Below are 21,490 nucleotides of genomic sequence, written 5' to 3'. Positions count from 1 at the left end.
CACCTAACCTAATTGGGAGTTGGACGTTCGGCCCCGCCTGAAAAAATAGGCGATTACTTTACTTTATTAAAAGATAGGAATTATTCAAAACCCCACGCTGTAAATTTTCAATCTAAAGAAGGAACTATCAATGTACAACGGCTTAAGCAGACCCTTAAATAATTCTATTCCTGAAAAGTTCGACTTTTTTAAGCAAGAAAGGAGATCGATTAATTTTTCTTATAAAAAAACTAAAAAAATAGAAACTTTTGACTTAAGAGCTGTTAGTTACAGTTCTTTTATGTAAATGAAATGCATACAACTCTTTGTTGGCCTTTCAGCTGTCGTGTTTAAATAAATAGATCACAAACAAGGAAGAGATAAGAGATTGATAGGAGGTTCTAATGAAGCTGCCTCTCTCCCTAGGAACTGCTATACAACAATGTCCGGTAATGGACAGTGTGTTTGTAACGAAAGAACATTGCACTGAAAAAACTCCGGTCACAGGTGTTGACAGAACAATAATGACAAAGAAAAATTGAAACAATAAAATATCACACGGATATTTCCTTATCACAAGAAAAATCTCAATTTTTAAAACAATCACACTGTCTCCTCAATATTTTTTCCTCCAGCTTTACAGACAGCTAATTATAAATCTACCAACTAAATAATAATAGGAAGCTTACACATCTTGTAGAATCCAATTTGGGACTCTAACATATATGTTACATCCCACTCTTTGGATCAATTTAGATGCACACAAAAATCAGAAAGTCAAAGTTCCATCTTCCGTGGATTCTCCAGCATTGTCATAAGATGGCTATAATTTATATATATAGATGAACAAAATAAAAATGTGTTATAAAAAAAAAAAAAACTTTTTATGAAATTTAAGCTAAAAGTTTAAAAACCTTTCTTTTACGGAAAAGCAGGAATTATCTGGGAGGCATAAGAAACAATTAGCTTAAATGATGCAATATAGAAAATACTTATATTTTGTCACTCTTTCCAGATTTTCTATTCATTTTACATTAATATACTCTCAAAAATATCAATTAAACATATACATTAATTGTGTATATATAATATATATGTATATATTTAAAGATTTTCAATTTATTACATAAAAATCACAAAGGCAATTTAAGGAGGCTTAAAAAGATGCCCGAGCCTATAAATTTAAATAATAATTAATTTTATACTTGTAAGAGTAATAAGAATAAAAAGTTCAAATTATAACAATGGAACAATGAACAAAGAAAATAAAACACGGAATGTAAATATTATAAAATATATATATATATAGAGATATTTGTATAAAGTTCCACAAAATTAAATTTCAGTATTCAAAAAAATCATCCTAAACTGGTCCATATAATGAATGCATTTTGAGGCCAAGATGATATTTGTGCGGCAAGAATTAATACGTGGAACAAACAATTTTTCTTTCTTTTTTTTTTTTAAAAAATATATATATGTATAATAAATAAAAAAATAGTTGTCATTAAAAACTATAGGATTCAAAAAAAGTTTTGTTTTCAACACAGTTATTTTTTATATCACCTGGAATGTACATCCAATTTTATTAAAAATTTCTCTCCCTCACATCAATAATAACTATAGGAATACTAAATTTAATCGTACATTATGTTTTTCAGGTCAGTAAAAGAGGAGTAGTTTTTACAAAGCTACTATACTCTCTACGATCTACGAGGTTTTATTATTTACTTTTGTTTTACATTTAAAACATTCGCCCCATCCCAGAAAATTCCCGGTGTAGAAAATTTAGCAACGAGAAGACTAGCCATTTAAAAAAATATTAATTTTTTCATTTTTAATTATTTTATTTTTATTTTTGACACATTAAAGAGGAAGAATGGTCTTGAGGGATTTCGCATTCATTTCATTAAAAATTGTTGGAGTATTACAATTATTATTGTCTAGAGATTATTTTTTCTATTTAAAAGCAAACAAAGTAAATATCATTTTGTTTAATGAGATTCTGTTTATTGTATCTTATATAAATGATAAAATTTTCACTAGAATAAATCATTCAATGTAAGTCCATTCCCTGGGTTTAAGGATAATCTCGGGTACAAAATTTTCGCGCTACTCTCCCAATGAAAACAATTCCTCGTTTTCACTAGAATGCAAAATAATAATAATAATACCAAAGTAACTAATAAATTTACCTAATAGAAAGGGCCTAAGGGGTCGGCCAAGGCATGCTCAAGTTTACACCTTGGCCTTTCGTCCAATTACCATTCAGGGACTTGAATTATCAAAACATTCTTCACTAAAATATAAAAATTTAAAGCGAAAAGGATGCACATACAATTAGAGAGGCTAAGGAGAGTCAGCCAGTTCGCCATAATGCACCGGCAGCATATGCCAAGGAAGATTTTGGATGAGTAGCTGGCATATGGCGAGGCCGAAGCTCCGATGGATGGATGATGTAGAAAATTATGTCCGATATCTGCTTATGCCCGCAACTGCGGGTACTTGTAGACAAGTGGTAATTTAGTCTACTGGAAGCCATTACCATTATGATTGGTTTGTTGCATTTATTGTTTATTATATGAGGAAGAACGAATTAAAACGAATAAAGAACGCATCTTGGATACTTTGGCGTCAATTTTTGTTTATAATCTATTATTTTAATTAAGGACTCAAGCGCATCCAAATCTGAGGACGTGGCCTTCTCATGGCAAAAAATATTTAATTTTGTAGCGAAAATTCGCTAAAACTAGTCGGCAAGCAGATTGGTGTTGAAGATTTGCTTTAAAGCTTCTCAAATCCTTGAACAACTCTTACTTTGCTTAGAGATCGTTAGCGAAACTTTCACTGAAGGAGGAATTAGGAGTGCTATATTGGAGGCCTCAGCGTATCCAATTGGCTGATTCGATGCATACCTCATGAAAGACTAATTACAAAAAAAAATATGGTAGGAGGTTTTTACAGAGAATGGTTTGATAATTCCGGATACAAATTTCAAATTAGAAAATAATACTTGCTAATTATTAATTCCATAAAAGTTCCCATTTATAGACCTAAACGTCATGCCTATCACTAGTGTCGAAAATTAAATGTGCGTATAATCATTATGGCCCCAAGGTTCCTTGAACCCCGGCAAGGTATGGACTTCACAGATCTTTAACAAAATTTCAAAAACAAAACTTAATAATAATAAATAAAACAGGCGAGGTTATGAAAGATATTAATACGCTAATAGCGTATCAATTCATACATTTATAACTTTCACGACTAAGCCACATTGATGTATGTATAAAATCATGCATATGTCACTTTGGTGATAACCAACTATATACAGAATACAATCATTGAAATGAAAGTGCCAATGGAATTGAAAAAATATAAGGAAAATATGTTCATCCTACAATTTTCAATTTTTTTCTTTTTTAATCTAATTTTTTTAGTGGCACAATATTTTTGTGTTAGTCAAACAACAATAACTAAAAGTTCTATCTAATAATCTTAATTTGTATCTAAAAAAAAAAAGTAAGGTCCAAACCGAGAGACCTATTTTTATTTCACCAATTTATTAAATATTGTCAGAACTTTCTTTATGAAGTTTAGTAAAAAACGAAAGTATTACAAATAAAATAACCGACAAAGGCCCTATAATTTGTTTGTTTTGTTTTCACACTCAATTCATCAAATTCAAAAAGAAGAAATTGCTATTAATTCACGCATGTGCTCTTCCAACTGCAGTACACGCACTCTCTAAGGTCAGTCGAGTACAGAACACCTGTAAAATGTAATTTTAATTGTTACATACACGTTGAAAAACTTTTATTGTAAAAAATACACAAAATAGGAAATGGGTTAGCTCAATTGGTTCAGCAGCAGAAAAGTAAAACGGAAATCCCGGATTCAAATCAGTCAAGCTAGCATTTGACTTTTTTTTCCTAGAAGCCTCTGCAGCTAAGTCCCATCTTCATTTTTAAAAAATTTAACCTTTTATAATAATTCCAAAAACAGCAATTGTTTTTAAATGTAGCTTCAACTATAAGGAGATGAACTTTTTAAAAAATGTATGCATATAAAGAGTAAAACCACTCCATCGGTATCCACAACCAAGCAAAGGTGATTTTTTTTTTTTCTTTTAAAAAACCTTTTGTGCAGGAAAGATTACATACAGATTACATGAACTTCAATTTACAAGACGTACTTTTACTTTTATATTACAAAACAACTGTTTACGCGAGTTATGGATGAACCCAGGTGTAAAAAATGTAGTCAACATTGATGGCACACTTTAAAAAGAAAGACAGCTTAGGAGTGTCATTTGACGTAGTAATGATGCACAGAAGTTGATCAGAAGCTGAATCACAAGACAACTAAAAGTTACTTGAAGCAAAATCTTATTAAGCTCCAAAGCTGAGCCATCAAAATATTTGTGCAGTGAGGATCACACCCTTGTCCCTTTTGGCAGTGATCCACTTATGTGCGGTGAATTATTTAAGCATTTGCGGTATTGAAGGTTAGAAAGGCCCTTAGAGAATGTCAAGACGTAATTGATTGTAAAGTCCGTACAAAGTTCTGTTATTTTAGTAGTCAGTCTGAAAATGGATCTACCTGCCCTCCGGATTCACCGAACGTGCTGGCCAAGTTCTCCAAGTCTCAATATCCCCCAACATCCTAATATAACACTTGCGGGCGACATTACTGTACCACCTTCAAATCCTGATACTGCTACCGCTCTCATTCTTCTTTAGGTTTTGCAGAATGCCTTCAAAAGTTAAGAGTAAATATTAACGTCTAAATGCAAATACATAACATTCTCTCTAGGCCGCAAAATCTTCCCATCCATTCACATAAACAAAAACGTCAACAAATCCTTTACTTTCGGCTATTACGCGATGTAAAAGACTCACCTTAATCTTCATAATAGACTGAATATAATAGAAACCAACGGTAGTTATAAACTTCTGTTAACACTTCTTGACAAGCACTGAAAACCCTATAGCAAACCAGAGACTACTGCATTTACTGCTTATTGATCAACGAAGTCTTATGACCTGGAATAGGAATGGTTTAATTGTCAACGAAACCTGTCTCTTCAATCCAAAATTTTTAGGATAGTGGTGAATGCTCCCAGATACATGCCTAACCCTACTATATTCATAATGAACTAAAATCCTCAATTCAGCGACATCGCATTTTACTCGGTTTATTCCTCCACAGAAGGCTACCCTAATCTGTTAAACATTTCCAACCAAAACCGTTCAGAAAACTTATCAGGACGACTAAAGCGAAGATGAGATCTTTATTTTTTTTAAATAAATAAACATGTTAGAAGAGTGTAACCTCCAAAACACCAATCCCTTTAATTCCACTATAATCACATTTGCTTTTTATCCAATATAGTTGCATCTTCAAAAGAAAAAAAAATGAAAAAAGTTCAGCTAAAAGAAATATTGGTGAGTCTGTTCGGTTGCAATCTACTCAGATAATTTGTAGATGGCATTTACTATAGACTACATTAGCATCCATCTCCGTACCTTGGGAACTGTAAAAATAATATGTGAACTTAACCACAACAGTTACCAAGAAGTTGGTAACTTGCCAACTTCTCTTTTAAAATATCCTTCTGCCATAGCTTCTACAAAATTCTCATAGTATAACGGGATGAGAATTACTTGTGTATTAATGAAGAAGGTAAACTGCAGTCATCCAGAATTTCCAGTTGATACACGAGGAAAGTTTTACGAAAACTTGGTTGCGCTTTTATGGAACTATTTCAGGAGAAATTCATAATGTTCCCGACGCACTAACAGATAGCACATACTTAATAATACATAAATATATAAACACTATTGTCATTTTTTATGCCACAATGAAGGAGGATTTCATGTTTTTTATTTAGCCAATTTTATACATACATATGTATATATCATGACAGTGGTTGAATGACAAGGTATGTTGAGAAAGAAATTTAAGGACAAAGACATTTTAAACACCATGTTTAAAGATATCTCTTTTACGGTCAATAATGCCCGGCACTGCAAAAAAAAAAAAACTTTTTCGCAACCAGTTTTCGTCGAACGAGTGAACCACTAAAGAAGTCAATAGTGCTTAGAGCGTCTCAGAAAACAAAATTAAGATCTCGACTAGGGCGAAATCTTTTCTCTCTTTGCAAAAATTTTCTCTGGCACAGGGTAGTACACATTACATCACTCTTTCGTTTGCTGGTCAAGGTTCTTTGAGGAAAGAACTGACAGCTGACGAGCGTCTTGATTCGAGCGACGCTACTCTACTATTCTTGACTGTCTTCTGTAGAGCACGGAAGACATACAAAAAGCTCCTCAGTGAGAGAGATAATTGTCTTCCGTCTAATCCCTAAACAGATTTTAACCAAAGGAGGAGGAACAGCATCTGACTTAATAACAGCTGACGAGCGTCTTGATCCAAGCGACGCTGAGTGCCCCCCTACTATTCTGGATTGTCTTCTGTAGAGCACGGAAGGCTCACAAAAAGCTCCTCAGAGAGAGATAATTGCTTCCGTCTAATCCCTAAACAGATTTTAACCAAAGGAAGAGGAACAGCATCTGACTTAATAATAGTAATAATAATAATAATGAAATTGATTTAATAAATGTTAAAAACATTATTTTGCAAATATTTCATTCACTTGTGCATAGACCGTCAGCCACGCTGACTCTTGTATACAAATATGCAACTTACATAATAACACCTCTCTAAGTTGTTACCATCAAGACTCATGCCCCTCGAAAATAAAGAGTATGTTACGGGTGATCATAAATGGGAAAATCCTAGACTTTGCATAAAAGGAAGTTTTTCCTAATGGAACTATAAGAGTCGGTTCTTTTAGCCCAGGTGAAATGGTCCACTTCAAATCTAATCGTAGGTCAATACAATTCTTATAAGTTCTTATAAACAACGAATTGGTGTTTGAAGAAAAACCCAACCAAACCAATTTCAAATTGGTGAGGCTCAAATCCAATGCAAACTATCTTTTTACAGGAGGGGGGAAAAAGTAAAAGATCCAATACGAGAGGTTTCAATAGGAAAAGCCCTCTACTTATTTCCTCGCTTTTAACAGTGCATAAAGGAAGGAATTTACTCAGTTATTGGGCCTAGATTCTTATATGGCGACCACAGATTAGAATCCAGCAGCAAGGGGACTCTTACAGTTCACTGTCCGGTGATGGGTAGTGGTGTCTGAACTATAGAATGCTAACCAATCAAGAAGGATCCTGGTGCTAATAACCTCAGATCAGATATTGACGCACCTTAAGTGGTAATAATAATAGTAATAAAATAAATGTAATAAATCTAATAAATGAATTAAAGAGACAAAACTCTAAGAAAAAATAAGACATGGAAAGAAAGAAAAAAGATTGAAAGAGCTTACTTATGATATTCGTAAATATAATTCAACTAAATAAGTTAATTTTCGTTTTTACACTGAATCACAATAAATATGAAAATAAAATTCACTAACAGCTCGTTTTATGAGTAACTTATGAACTTAAAAATAATTTTTCATTCGACATGATGAAGTTTTACTATCCCCCTCTACTTTTTATCAATCAAAAATATCCCTGGAGTGTAATTTAAATTTAGCAGCATTTGCTGCAGCCGTACGCGTTTCTTTTCATAGGTTCAATATTTTATAAAACGTTGTTACTTAAATTTTAACGAATATTTTTATTAGTTTAATAAATATCGAAAATCTAATATATAATAATATCTAAAGGTATGGATCAAAGAAACAAAAAAACGGAATTTATTTCTTCAAAAAAATTATATTTTATTTAACTAAAGTAATAAACAAAAGCAAGAATTACAACACACAATGTTTTATCATGAAATGTTTATTTTTTAATAAACTTTATAAATATTTATGTGATTTGTTCATATCATATTGCACTAAGCAGTTTTATAAAAACAATAATTATAATTAGAAATTTGGGTTTTGCGGTCTGATTTACGCTGGGGGGGGGGGGGGGGACAACACGAACACCATGTTTCTATTTTAGTTATTCATATTACGTTGTAATTCGATGAAAAAAAGTATGTTTGAATGCAACGTTTTGATATATATAATATCTTATCGAATCCAAGGAAAAAAGAAAAGAAAAAAAGTACATAAATAATAAACACGTAACAAAATCAGAATTTGGAGCGAAACCAGAAATTAACAACTACATTCATCCATTCTCCAGAAATCAATGTCCCCCTAGAAACTATTTCAAATAAAATAAATTTTGTATTTTGTAAACAGTTAACATTCTAAATTTAATGAGTACTATTGATAAAATTGCAAGAACTCTAAAACTATTCTGTAGAATTGCATTTCCGAATATTAGTTTATTCAAAACGGGAATAACAAATAATGATTACATTCAGCGTTCATTAACATTATACAAAACAAAACTTGAACATTAAAATTTTTTTATTGAGGCACTTAAGAAGAATGCTTTAAGTTGTGCTTCCCTGAGAAATTTCTTATAACTATTTTATTCAAATAGCCTCGAAAAAATATTTCATTTTTACTCTTGCAGTGAAAAGTTAATTATTCCACTATTAATTGTGTAGAATGTCCGTGATACGAAATTTTAGAGGTAAATCTAATCACACTCAGTAAATATGAATTGTCTAAACAAGCAAATCTGCAATTACAATAAACTTTTTCTTAGCCATCAATTTTTAAGACGATTTATATTAAACGTGTAATTATTAAAGATTTTTTTTTAAAGTGAAATATTTAAAAATTATTTCAGACGACTGATGGCAAGTACAACTGAAACTTACTGAAGGTGTCAAGATCAATAAAAGAATTTTTTGAGAGTAGAAGAAAAAGGTTTCTTATCACATACTAATATTTAGATAGCGTAAAAACTGTATATTCATCTAAAAACTATCTATATGTAGATAACTTTTTTTTCCAAGTATTTTAAATGTATGTATTAAAAAAAAAAAAGATTGGTATTCAGTCATACTTTTTTGCCTAAATTCACAACGTAATATACAGTATTAAACTTCTGACTGCTGATGGTAAATATTGAAATTGTTATTTTTTAGCAACCTTATAATTAATTATAAAAAATATAATTATACTTTGCACAACCGTATTTTTCGGAAGACTTAGAAGTAAATTTTATATTTTAAGTTTCTTAAACTATTTTATGCTTAATTTCTGATCATGATTTTTTTTGTGTTATACGTAAAACTGTTCTTAATTAAAAGAGCAGTCTTTTAGAGGACATTACTGCTATTTTTTCGATTACTGTTACACCGAATTAGAGTCTTGATAATTCAGTGCTGCAGTGATGAGCAACCGGCGACCCTTTTTGATAATAGCGAAATTTAAATATTATTAAATTAAATGTGAAAGTGACTAAACAAAAAACTGCATTTAGCGCTCTATTCCATCATATTTCATTAAAATGCAGGAAACTTACAAGGAAGAACTGCAAATAGTCATTCTTTATTAGCAGATAAATTTATTAACAAACAAACAAAAATTACAGAACTGATTTTGCAGAGTTTTACAAAAATTATTACTAATTTTGAAAACATTTCAAATTTCTTCTCTCTAATTTCCAATATAGATTTTTGTAAATTTCAGTTCGGATAAAATGAAAAACAAACTATGAACATATTTGGCGAAGAAATATTGGAAAATTGTTGTGAACATGTTTGCAGTTTCTAAAATATTTCTAATTTTTGAAGAAATTTCTGTAGAAAGCAATAAAAATATCTCATTGAATTTTTATTAATTTAATAATTTTTTTTTTTTTAATTATATCACTTGGAGCAGCGCGGTGGTGAACCAGTGAGCAAGCAGATGTTCCCGGATTCAAAACACGCCGAGATACCCTCGGCATTTCTCTTCCTAAGAGCAACCACTACAATGGACCAATGATAGACATTGTTGTCTGCACCGAGAGACATTGTAGGTTAGCGGAATGAAGGCAGCGTATATTAATTTAATGGGAGAACTGCAGTCCAATAAGCTATGCAAAATCAAAGAAAACACAAAGACGAAAAGCATTTTTAAACACTTTTGTTATGTCACTTTAAAGTTAATTTTTTTTTTTTTTTTTTTTTTTTTTTTTTTTTTATTGTAAGAAGCGCATTAGCTGCGTCCTTCATTTGCATCCTGAGTCTTTTTCAGTGAACTGCCTGGCACTACCTGGCTCCTGAAGATATGTTATCTCTTTACACTGACCATCATTGGACTGTGAGCAGTAAGAAACTGCCCGGAGGGAAAAAAAATTAAGGGTTCTCAGGGTCTTCGGGTCTTCACTTACGAGTCCAGTGCACTAACCACTCGTTAATGCCTTCCCTGTTTAGTTAATTAAATTAGTAAAAAGGTTAAATTTATTTACTTCTTTTCAATGATCAACATTTTTCCTTGTTATCTGAAGACATTTTTAGATTTTTTTTTTTGTTTTTGCTTCAATATTCACTTGTTCAGACATTTACATTTTATAGTCGCAGGTAGTATTTATTTTACTATTACTCTTAAATCTGCTAAACAAGTTATTTGAATAGAAATGTTTTCATATGTAGTATAGTAATGTACACTAACTTCTACTTCTATGTTTTAGTTTATGCTTCAGTACAACATTAATTTCCTTCGATTATTTTTCTTTATTCAATATACAAACCCGATTAACAGGTTTTTTAATAACAATGAATAATTAGTGCGCATATTCTTTTGGTATCTCTGACATCAAACAAAAACAAAAAACATCAGAATATGAACTTATGAAGAATCGTTAAACCACTTTCAAAAAACTCGCGAAAAAGAGGAAAAGTGCTTCAATAAAGTCGCGCTTCCGGTTGAATTACGTCGGCGGAAATGTTTTAATGCCATGTGAACTAATGTAAACGTAAACGAAATATCAAGTCTGTGCCTCCTGCACACTCCCACTTAAGTCATACGACAAAAAATTGTTTTCGTAACCAGAAGACCTCGAACATATGCTTCAGGGGAAAATATATTCATAAAATTGAAATGATTGCAATGTTTATTCTTGCTTGAAATAAGAGAAGGTAAAAAATGGTTCTAATTGTCTTCTTTTTTTTTTTTTTTACTAGATTGTACGATTGTTGAAGTAATGAAACTCAACCACAACTAGGACGGACAAGTTTTTTTCAATTCAACTACCTAAGATGAAAAAAAGAATTGCTCACCTCTGCATTATTTTTAAATGTACACAATTAATATTCATTTTTAAATGAATGAAATTAAAATTTCATTTTTGCTACCAATTTAAAGTAGAAAAATAATTATAAACCCACAAAACCCAAAATTGCCAGAAGTAATTCGTTTGTACTTCTTTGTTGTTTCAAAAGATTTAATTTTTTACTAAGTATGAAATTCATTAAGGCTAAGATTTATTTATTTTATTCCATTTTTTATTACTATTCTGTTTAATTAAGAAATGAACTATTTGCAATATTTCGGATTCCAGAATTATGGCAAGAGATAAAATTGATTTTTACCTAATCTACAGCTGAAAGGGGCCTGCCTGCTACTAGTGGCCTGACCTCTTCTAATTCAATAACTTAAAATCCTAAAATAGACCGCGCATCTGATGTCAGCACATTCGCTTTACAACCGAATCGTATTTGCTTCATTAACTTTACCATCCACCAAATGCGTGGTTTTAAAATCAAAAGCAAACAAAAATTTAATAAATTTAGGCATGTGAAAGAAATATTATATTTAGTTAAAAGTAATTTACTTTTCTTTTTTTCGAAGCGAGCTCTTTATTTCATTTCTGGAACAAACATAAATAAATTACACCACCCAGATGATAGGAAGTTACAGCCCTGAAACTTTTACAATTTACGCACAACATAAATAGTGTTGATTCTATCCGCCGCAGCACACATATTTCTGATATCCAGCACTGCAGACCTAACCGCATTTTCAACCGTAAATTATTTATTTTAACTGAGGTAAAAAATGACAAAAATTTAGGAGACGTTTATCAATTTAATTATGTTAAACGAACAGATTTTTTTTCTGAGAGTTTATTCAAATAAGATAATCATAATATAATAATCAGATTTTATATAGAATTTTGTGAGAAAGTAAAGCACTGAATTTCCGCCAAGTCCAAATTTGTCAAATAACAGCATTTAACGCGGTAACCACATTGCAGGAGACAAATATGCTGAAAGCATGAATCAGGGACCGTATTTCGAGAAATTATGCTTCGTTTGGACAAATAAATTGGTCTCAGATAGAAAGGAAGGCCGTTCTGGAAACAGAGATTCTTGAAATCGCAGTGCAGAGGATATAAGTGAGAGATTGCATCTTTTGAGGTCGTATAAAGGATTTAATAAAAAAGCCATCCATGCGATCAGCTGCAGTCATTTTGCTACTATTCATAAAGCTACTATTGTTAGTCACGACTTCATAATGCAGCCAGGTAGCCTTCAGAGGTGCTAAGAAGGGTATCAGTAAGTCTTGTTTAATGATTAATGCCGATTTTGTCTGGAATAAAATATTCACAGATTGACAGTGAGAAAAAGTGCAATTTCGAGTTTTTAGGTATGATGCACCGGAGAAATTGGATTTAGGTCCTCTCTCGAACACCCAAAGCAATACATTTGTGGGATATGATGGTTGCACGTTTGACTTTCTCTCAATCGGCCACCTAGCAGTCAGCCAAGTCGCCACCTACAGCAAGCCTGGGATGGTACGTATCATTTTAAGCAGCCTCGAATGGTTAAAAAAAGAATTGTTAACCGATGGTGACATAATTTTTTCTAAACTTCTTCTGACATGTTTACACCTTTAAAATTACTTATTATTAAGTTCAAGGTAAGAAAATAATAAAAGTTAGAAACCTGTAACTTTTTTCCTTCTTGATGGTGCAATTTTTAAGCAGATAATTATCTGCAGAAAAATAAAACCGTTTAGAAGATCGTACAAGGTAATTAGACTATCGTGAAAACTATCTAATTGATTCCATTATACAGTCAAGCCTACTATATAATACACACTGCACTTGGGTTAAAGAAAGAAAAAAGATAAATAAAAGAAAACTGCCATATTTGACAGGTGGGTATTGGAAAACGCCCGACTTACTGATGATGAGACTTCGTTAGCCGTTTTGCGCCACGATTCGGTGGTCCCTTAGGCTTGTCGAACTTTTTTTGCGTCACTCCTGCAGTACTCGTTGACATAGGATCCTCTGCTGGGTTTAAAGCTTCAAAAAGACATTCTTCAGAAACTTCTTTTCCAGAGTCAACTTCCATCTAACAAGAAAAAAAAATGTATAATTAAATTTTCATTTCATCAATTTCATAAATTCTTAGAAGCAGTAGCCTTTACAGAGAACCAAAGCTTGCGCAAGAAGACCCTTTTTATTCAGAAATGCTTGGAGAGCTTGTCATTGGCACATCCAGTGGGGAATCTACTAGAAATTTAGTATCTCATTGATCGAGCGACTGCCGATTCAAAAGATTTCTTTTTGATGATGATGTGTCTATATTATAGTATACTTTTCGATGTTTGCGGAAATTCACGAGCATACCACTTGCCTAACGACAATTATAATAACTAACTCATTCTCTTGAATTCTTATTCTACTTTCCTAAATACAAAGCCGATCAGTGTAACAAAATTACCGAACATAACGAATTAAACGTACTTTTCACTGTATTTTCAGTATAACATAATGAAAACAAGTTTGTCCAGTTTTAGACATCACCATCGCCCCTAGGGACCATACCGTAATTCCCAACATTGTTTGCTCTTTCCTATGTCTGCTACTTTTCCAATTTTTCTATTGTGACAAGCGAATCCGTTTCAGCTCTCACGGAAAATCTAAGATAGAGCGACTAAAACGATGAGATGATTGAATATTAATTGCGAAAATCTGGTATGGTAACACACGAAACTCTCTGACTTGAATTATTATTTATAATTTTATTTGTAAAATAAGATATTGTGATGTTAAAAAAGGAGTAGATAAAAAATATGCAAGAATTGAGCAATTTACACTTCCAGACTCAACTGGAAAAAATCTAAACTAATTATAGTTAGTAAAAAAAGACAATTAACTTCATATTATCCAACAGATACAACACCTAATGAATTTAAAAAAAATTACAAATCTACCTTTTTATCAACTTTGACTCCAAGTATTGATTCGACAGTTTCAATCAAAGGTGCTTTTGAACTAGAATACAACATCCTTTCCTTTATTGGACATGAGTAACCAGGCATTGAGTAGATGAAGACTAAAAGTTTGAACAAAGTAATCAGTACATAGCACAATATCATTAAATTTCTATAGTAATGAATTTTTACTTAACTCGAATTACATTATTAGACATCAAACACATAACAAATCAAGAAGTGTGGGTAAATAAAATTCTACACAAAGGATCAAGCGTAGAAAATTTGGTTTGAAATAAACCAAACGCGTAAACTAAATCCAGTGGATTTCAAAGTTAAATAAGAACGTTAACGCTTCATTAATGATTCTTTGTAACACTCCTGAGATAGCCCATTAGATAATGGGTTTGTGTACTATAAAACCCATCCACTCTAGGAGTTTTTATTCATAAACACCGTTCTACCAATCAATAGGTTCTCTAGATTATAGAATACATCTATACTTCAAATGAGTTCAACTGTGTGCATTTGAAAAATCATATGCTTTAACGGTATCTTGATGTAACTATTGTCTGCAACCGCTACAAGCGACAGAAAAAGATGTCCTTGATCAAGATACAGCCCGTGACGGTCTTAAGATCAAGGTTGTGACTTTAAAGAAACTTTAGTTTTTCATATCTGAATACGTGGTCATTTTTTATTCAATGAAGACTTGATAAATTATTCATGCAATTCCCTTTTAACAAAAACTTACCAATTAAAGACAAAAGTTAAACTAGTAAAACATAAAAGTTTATTCTTCTCAGCTCGCAATTTCAGTCAGATAGAAGCGCAGTATTTATTTATTTTTTAATTTTCTCCCATCTGCACTGATTTTTCTTAATATTACTTTCAAGTATTTTAAAAATTGCCTTTGAACAATGTTTTCATGAATCCTGAATGAATAACGTACAGAAATTCAATGAACTTTTATAAATTTAGTTACTAATGATATCTTTTTGTAAATTTGACGCAACATTTGCTATCAATGATTAAATGTTATAAACCTAATAGTTTTTACACGGTTTTAGAAGATATATTGTGTAAGCATTCATGAAAACAGTTTACAAAGGGAAATGCTAATTTACTAGAGAAATCAGATCAAAAAAGCAGAGACGAAAAAATATAAAATAATAAATACAATTTTAAATAAAATATATGCTTTACAGTAATTTTTTTCCATATAATTTATTTTCATTTCTCTTAAAACTATATGCCCTCATTGCATTAATTTAAAATATCGTTATTATTTCGACAAAAATAAGGATGTGTTTAGTTTCCAAATTTAATTCTAACCATGAGAGTTTTACATAAGCTACTAGTTTATTACTGACATCACTATTTTTACCGGTATTATATGCATAAACAAAAAAATATAACCGGTTATCTAAAAGCTGAATAGAAATTTTAATTAGTTCAGGAGAGAGCCAACAAAGCCTCTTAAATAATTTGAACTGTGTTATTGAATGGCAACTTTAATAAAAGTACATTGAAACAAAAAAAAAAAGAAAAAGAAAAGAAATGCATTAAATGAGTTCGATCTACAATAATTTAAATCTTCCTAAATCAATTACTTCTCCGTTCACAGCTTAAACAAGAAGTGTTATCTTGAACTGCTGCCAAGAATGCAACATTAATTTAGGCTGCCCAAATTTATGCGACAGATACCAATGGAAATAGATTCTTCTTTCCTAATAGAAAGAAAGTAATTTAAAAAATAAAACTTGCGTGAGACTCTCTAAAAATATTCTTTGACAGCAAAGATGCCGTACTTAAAGATTTACCAATTTCCAAAGAACCATATTTGAGCGTAGTTGTATTTCATCTTATAACGACAAAATATGAAAATATAGAAACTGTAGTCTACCACAGATGAATTCCTAACGCAAATATATGATTTGATAGTACCCACCCTAAATATACTAACTTTGAATCCCCTGCAATTCGTTGCTTTTCGGGCATTCAATATTCGCTAAAAATGTATCTCAAAAGATGTATTTTCGGTGAAAAATTAAGTTCGAAAATAAAATATGGTCATCACATTTCCTCCAATGGAAACCGGTCTTCAAGAAGGATTGACAAAGAAGGGAAGTTTGCAAAAGCTCTTTGAGCCGAATTTTTGTACTGCCATAAATCAAAGCCTCAAATGAAAAAGCCAGTGAAGCCTGGAGAGGCGAGAGAAGGTTGTCATGGACTGCGCTAATTAACGGATGAGGCACTCCAAAACAAATTTGGCAAGACCCTAAAACACTCGCATAAACTAATTCCAAGGTAGGAAAACCGTTGAATATAGGAGAATTATCACCCTAATTAAAGGTAGGTACTGTCTTCTGAGAAACCCCAGGATAGAACTATCGATGTTACAGTTTTGTTACAATTAAGGGCGAAAGTTCAATTTCAATCCTCGGGGAATGCGTGTAGTACGACTCTCGTCATTAATTCCTAAAGTTTGCCATCTGCAACCAGGGGCTCAATTACTAACATGCATCCTCCGCTTTGATGTTCACGAATAAAAGGCTCATTGTTTTCATTTTTTATTATCTCATGTTTCCAACCATGGTTTCATGCAGATTCTTTCCTAGGAAGAATCCCCATCGTCTCTGGTTTAGAACACTGTTTAGAAAAATTTAGAAACAAAAACACGTACCAATCGCTTTCTTATCTTGTCCATCGTGTTTATATTGGTACCTAAAGACGTGGTATCTGGCAGTATCCTCAGGTACATTAGTGCCAAGCTCCTTAGCTTGAATAACGCTAGTTATATCAACATCAATTCGTTCTTGAAGAATATCTGACAAAAAAAAAAAAAGGATGGATGTTATCTTTTTATCATTTAGAAAAAATAATATTGTCTATTTTTGGACGTCAAATTGTGGTGGATAAAAGTTATATAATAAATACATAAATTTAAATATTAAAAGCCTCAATTTAGGGGTAACCCAGCAAGTTTTTTTAAATAAATTTCACACTAAAAGATGTTCCAAAAAATGGATTATGGTAGGTAATAGCAGCCAGAATCAAGAAATATACTAATGGTCCAGAATTACGGAAGAGGTAGGTCAGGAAGGTTATCTATTGTTTGAAACAGGAATTGTATATATATTTTTTTAATCTAAATATAATTAATGAGACTAAAGAAGAAAACATTTTTAATTGATTTTTAAAGGTTTTTTTTAACGACTTCTTTGTCTGGTCACTGTGAGACAAAGCGCCCTTTCCAAATAATAAATAAACTGGAAATAAGTATTTTAATGTCTTTTAAGCATTTTGTCGTTCGTTTTCTGAACCTACCGTGCTTTTAAGGAGGCTAGTACTCTTTCTAAAGCCTTAGATGATTATGATTGCGAAAATGATGGCTACTGTTAAAGAAGGAACATAATACTACCCTTTGAGGGGAGGAATTTGCCATTTAAAACTGGAGGATATGGACATGTTCTCGTGAGGAACTTGTCTAAAAAATTATATCACATACCAATGGCCAATCTCACGTAGTTAACTTGTTCCGAAGCAAGCGCAGCTAGTCCTTCTTTTGCTTGATCTGACAATGGCATGTTCAATGTATTTAAGGTAGCGCCACGTGATTCTACTCCCACATGTCGCATACTATCTGTCACCTGAGACATTAATGCTTCTTCCTCTTGAGGTGACAATGGTGCTGGCGCTTCTTTGATTTTACGAACAGATGCGGCCGTTAATTCTTCCTGTAACGTACATCAATTCCCAATTTTAACACCAACTTCTTCAATTATGAAAGCGGGTAAAAAAAAAAAAATAATATAATTAACACCTACCAATGTTGTCGCATGTACTTCTTCTTGGATTTGACCACTTCCAAATTCTTGTTTTAATGTAGCTTTAGTGGAAGCATAAAGCATTTTTTGCCTAACAGGAGCATCATCTGGAGACCAACTTACCAGCAGCCAATCGTAACCAGTTGAATTTTTGGAGTCAAACCTGATGTAATATTTTCCACATTAATCCCCTTTACTTGAGAAAGTGTATCGACAAAAATTACCGTTTTCTAAATGATAAAGGACTGAAGCTTTTAAATCGAACTCTTTGGTGGTTATGGTTTTCAAACTTACTGTTATCTATAATTTAAAAGTGGTAAAACATTTTAGGTCATTGACGCCGGAGCTGTTTTCAGTACTCACCGGCGTTTGGACAGATCTCCTGTTACTGGCAAAATCAACCATCTCCAGAGTGAGCTATAAGAGCTCTTTTTGTGATACGTCCTTAGAAAGAAAATAGATTCGAGACTTTAAGGGAAGCTGTCGTGTCAAATTTAATCCCAGGTACTCGGTGCCTGCTATTAGTTTATTTTGGAATATGGGAAGGGTCCCCTTGCTTTCCAAGACATATAGGCGGCAGAGGCTGCTTACCTCTGAAGATCTATCAGACAAATTCTTACCTCTTTAAAAAAGATTAGTGCTATCCGCGGCCCATGTAACATTTTTGTGCAACGAGATTATTGAATAAAAACAACAAAAAGTGTTTCAGTTTAGTCTTCTAACGGTTATCTTGATACCAGTAATTATTTAATTTAAGCCGCGTCATCACACTCTTTCGTTAAAAACACATCAAGCCTTAACGGCGCAATGCTCAATGCCAGTCCCTGAGCGGTGTTCTATTTTTAGAGACAACAATCGGAAGTATTCGATATTTTTGAGTTAAAACAAAATTGTTTCAGAGAGGCTCAAAAATGAATAATTTCTAAGTTAAAACAATTCATTAACACTAAACGAACCAAAGATACAGATAATTCTTTGATTTTATACAACTCTGCGGACCTAACATATTTTTATGTAGATAATTATTTATTGATTATTTGCTATGATTACTTTTGATTGAGGTCCCGACATTTTATGACAATCAAATTTCTATTCAATAAGTACTCCAAGGTTACAATAACAATACAGTATTGTCTCAAGACTATTGGAACTCTTACAAATTACGTGTACACCAAAAATTCTTGGAAACCATCACATTTGGGAAACACCATGTTCTGCTTACAATCCATAAAATAGTGCGCCGCAATACTTCATTCCAAACATTTACTTTAGAATGAAGCAAAAGAAAGAGCAAGCTCGGATGTGTAATAAATTAGAGTAATACTCATATGAAAATTAACTTCGATTCTCCGTAAAAACATGTTTCAAAGAAACTAAAAAATAACTTTTTGTAGAGAAAGGAAGCGAAATATTACTTTAAATTTACCATTTCAACACATACCAGAGTGAGGTGGTTTCTACCTAAGTTACTTGACATTTATTGTCTAAAAAAATCTGACATGTTCCTGTCAGTCATCTACTTTATACCGTGGGCATGATAAAATGTGCATTGGACTGTGGCTGATGAAATTATACCTCAACTGGCTGTTACAAGAATGGATAATAATACTTCTTTTTTTAACGCGCACTTCTTAAAAACAAAAGTACTATGTGATGGGAAAATTACTTAATGAAAAATTCATAGTTGATGGTAAAAAAGAGAAGAAAAAAAAAATAGTTTTCTATAAATATGGAAGAGTAATCATCACAAACTCTTCGGCGATAGATGGTTTTATCCATTCGTAAACAAGTTTTAATCCATCAAGCAAACACTTCCAATCAGATTACAAAAAAACATGAACAACTTGCCAATGAACTTCTTTATACCTCCAAAGAACAAATTTGCTCAGTACGTTACAGTCTAGCAACATATTTTTAGCGAAAGAAATATTATATAAAGAAACATTGATATAATTAAACCTGATACTGGACCCGCTGGAGGTTTTGTTGTAACTGATGTCAATGATTGGTTGAAATCAGCGAGAGATTCGACGGACAACAATGGTTACCAAGTCACATTACAATGGGGTTTACTTTCTAAATAAATACAATTCTTAACTGATAAAATTGTTCTTGAAACGGTATTTTTTGTTTAATATACCCAAACCAATATGCATTAATAAACAAACAAATTTCCTACCTGCACATAATGTAGGAGGGATGATCTGTTTCGATCATTTTATGCACATGCTTGTCAAAATCATCTTCCCATGTACCTTTCGCTTCTACATGTTGAGCTAAGGTGAGTTCCTCTAGAAATTTTATTTTTAAAAACATCATTCTATTAAAATTGCTCAACCATTGGATAACCCCGTTATATTCTGCAATAGTTAAGATCTAGCACCGTGAAATTATAGATGTTATCTACCTTAAGCCAGCAAGTGGGATCTTATCCGCAAATGAAAATCTTAATAGGTTTTATAATATATATATATATATATATATATATATATATATGTATATAACCTATTACATATTATCCTGTATATACATATACGATAAATAAATAAATAAAAAGGAATTTTACCTATCAATTCATTGAATGGCAGAATTTAATAAGGCATGTCCAACATGTACAATTGAAAGAGGAAATTGACTTCCTCAAAGATAACAATGAAAAAAAAATATATTACTGTCAAAATAAAATAAAAATACTAACCATTTTCAATGCACACCTTAAAAATTCTAATTTTTGACGAATGGCAGTTTTTAGCAAAAAATTTCTTCAGTTTCTCATTGGCTATTATAAAAAAAATTAATAGGTAAATAACTTGTTTTTTAATTAAAGGGTGGAGTAGGAACTAATAGTAACAAATTTGCTTAATTTACTGACAGACTGTTTAAACTAACCTTTTATGCCAGTCTGATGAGACATTTTTTTCAAACACTCTTTGCCCCTAAATACTATGAGAAAATATAAAACATGAAAATTTAAGAACTCAAAAGGAACTCTAAAAATAAGAACGTCAGTTAAACATTTCTGTTTCTAAAATTAAGACTTCGTCTACGTTCAGCCTACCTAGTAAGTGGCAAACTGGCTTGTGGCTACTATTCCTTGTCACTCACAATGCTGCTGTCTAAATGCCAACTTATTTTTAAAAAATTAATGGAACATTAAAAGGATAACAATTCTAAATATTTTCATACTTTTTTCCAGGTTACTATTATTAATTAACCGGAAATTATTATTTTTATTGTTTAATGAATAATGAAGATTTTAAAAGTAAAATTACTGAAATATAAAAGCTTATTCCCGCCTATAGAGAATCTAAATTTGAATTATTATATGCACTCCGTTTTTGATCTTTAATTCAATATGTGCACATCCAATATTGCTTTTAAGGCTCAAGTTGTTTTGTGATTAATTATACAATTTTGCGTTTTAATTTTTGACCACTTTACTTCGTTAGAAATAATTATTTTTACAATGTACCAAAAAGCCTATTTCCTTAAAGAGTTTCAACTGAACATATTTTTTTCGATTGGTGTTAAAAATAAAACT

At 31.8% G+C, this 21,490-nt stretch overlaps 1 protein-coding gene across 4 annotated transcripts; it reads right to left on the bottom strand.

Moving 5' to 3' along the window:
• Positions 1 to 1,384: 1,384 nt before the first annotated feature.
• Positions 1,385 to 21,485, bottom strand: twf (twinfilin actin binding protein). 4 transcript variants are annotated; one of them, XR_012456059.1, is made up of 11 exons: positions 20,839 to 21,485; positions 20,648 to 20,728; positions 20,129 to 20,240; positions 17,950 to 18,112; positions 17,631 to 17,859; positions 16,806 to 16,949; positions 14,120 to 14,241; positions 13,085 to 13,254; positions 7,382 to 10,321; positions 4,582 to 4,735; positions 1,385 to 3,751 (listed from the first exon to the last, which is right to left on the bottom strand). XR_012456059.1 is itself a non-coding variant. In XM_074120616.1 (9 exons), exons 1-9 carry the CDS (start codon positions 20,861 to 20,863, stop codon positions 3,733 to 3,735), a joined length of 1,065 nt encoding a protein of 354 aa, XP_073976717.1. In that variant the 5' UTR covers positions 20,864 to 21,480; the 3' UTR covers positions 1,385 to 3,732. The 4 variants fall into 4 exon arrangements, 1 of the variants encoding a protein (XP_073976717.1); XR_012456058.1 differs by lacking the exon at positions 4,582 to 4,735; XR_012456060.1 differs by lacking the exon at positions 7,382 to 10,321.
• Positions 21,486 to 21,490: the final 5 nt, after the last annotated feature.

This window comes from Rhodnius prolixus, unplaced genomic scaffold, assembly GCF_049639745.1.
Source record: "Rhodnius prolixus isolate KJV_2025 unplaced genomic scaffold, Rpr scaffold_2, whole genome shotgun sequence".
Taxonomy (NCBI): domain Eukaryota; kingdom Metazoa; phylum Arthropoda; class Insecta; order Hemiptera; family Reduviidae; genus Rhodnius; species Rhodnius prolixus.
The sequence above is the reverse complement of the archived record's forward strand: the minus strand, read 5'-3'. Positions and strand labels throughout refer to the sequence as shown.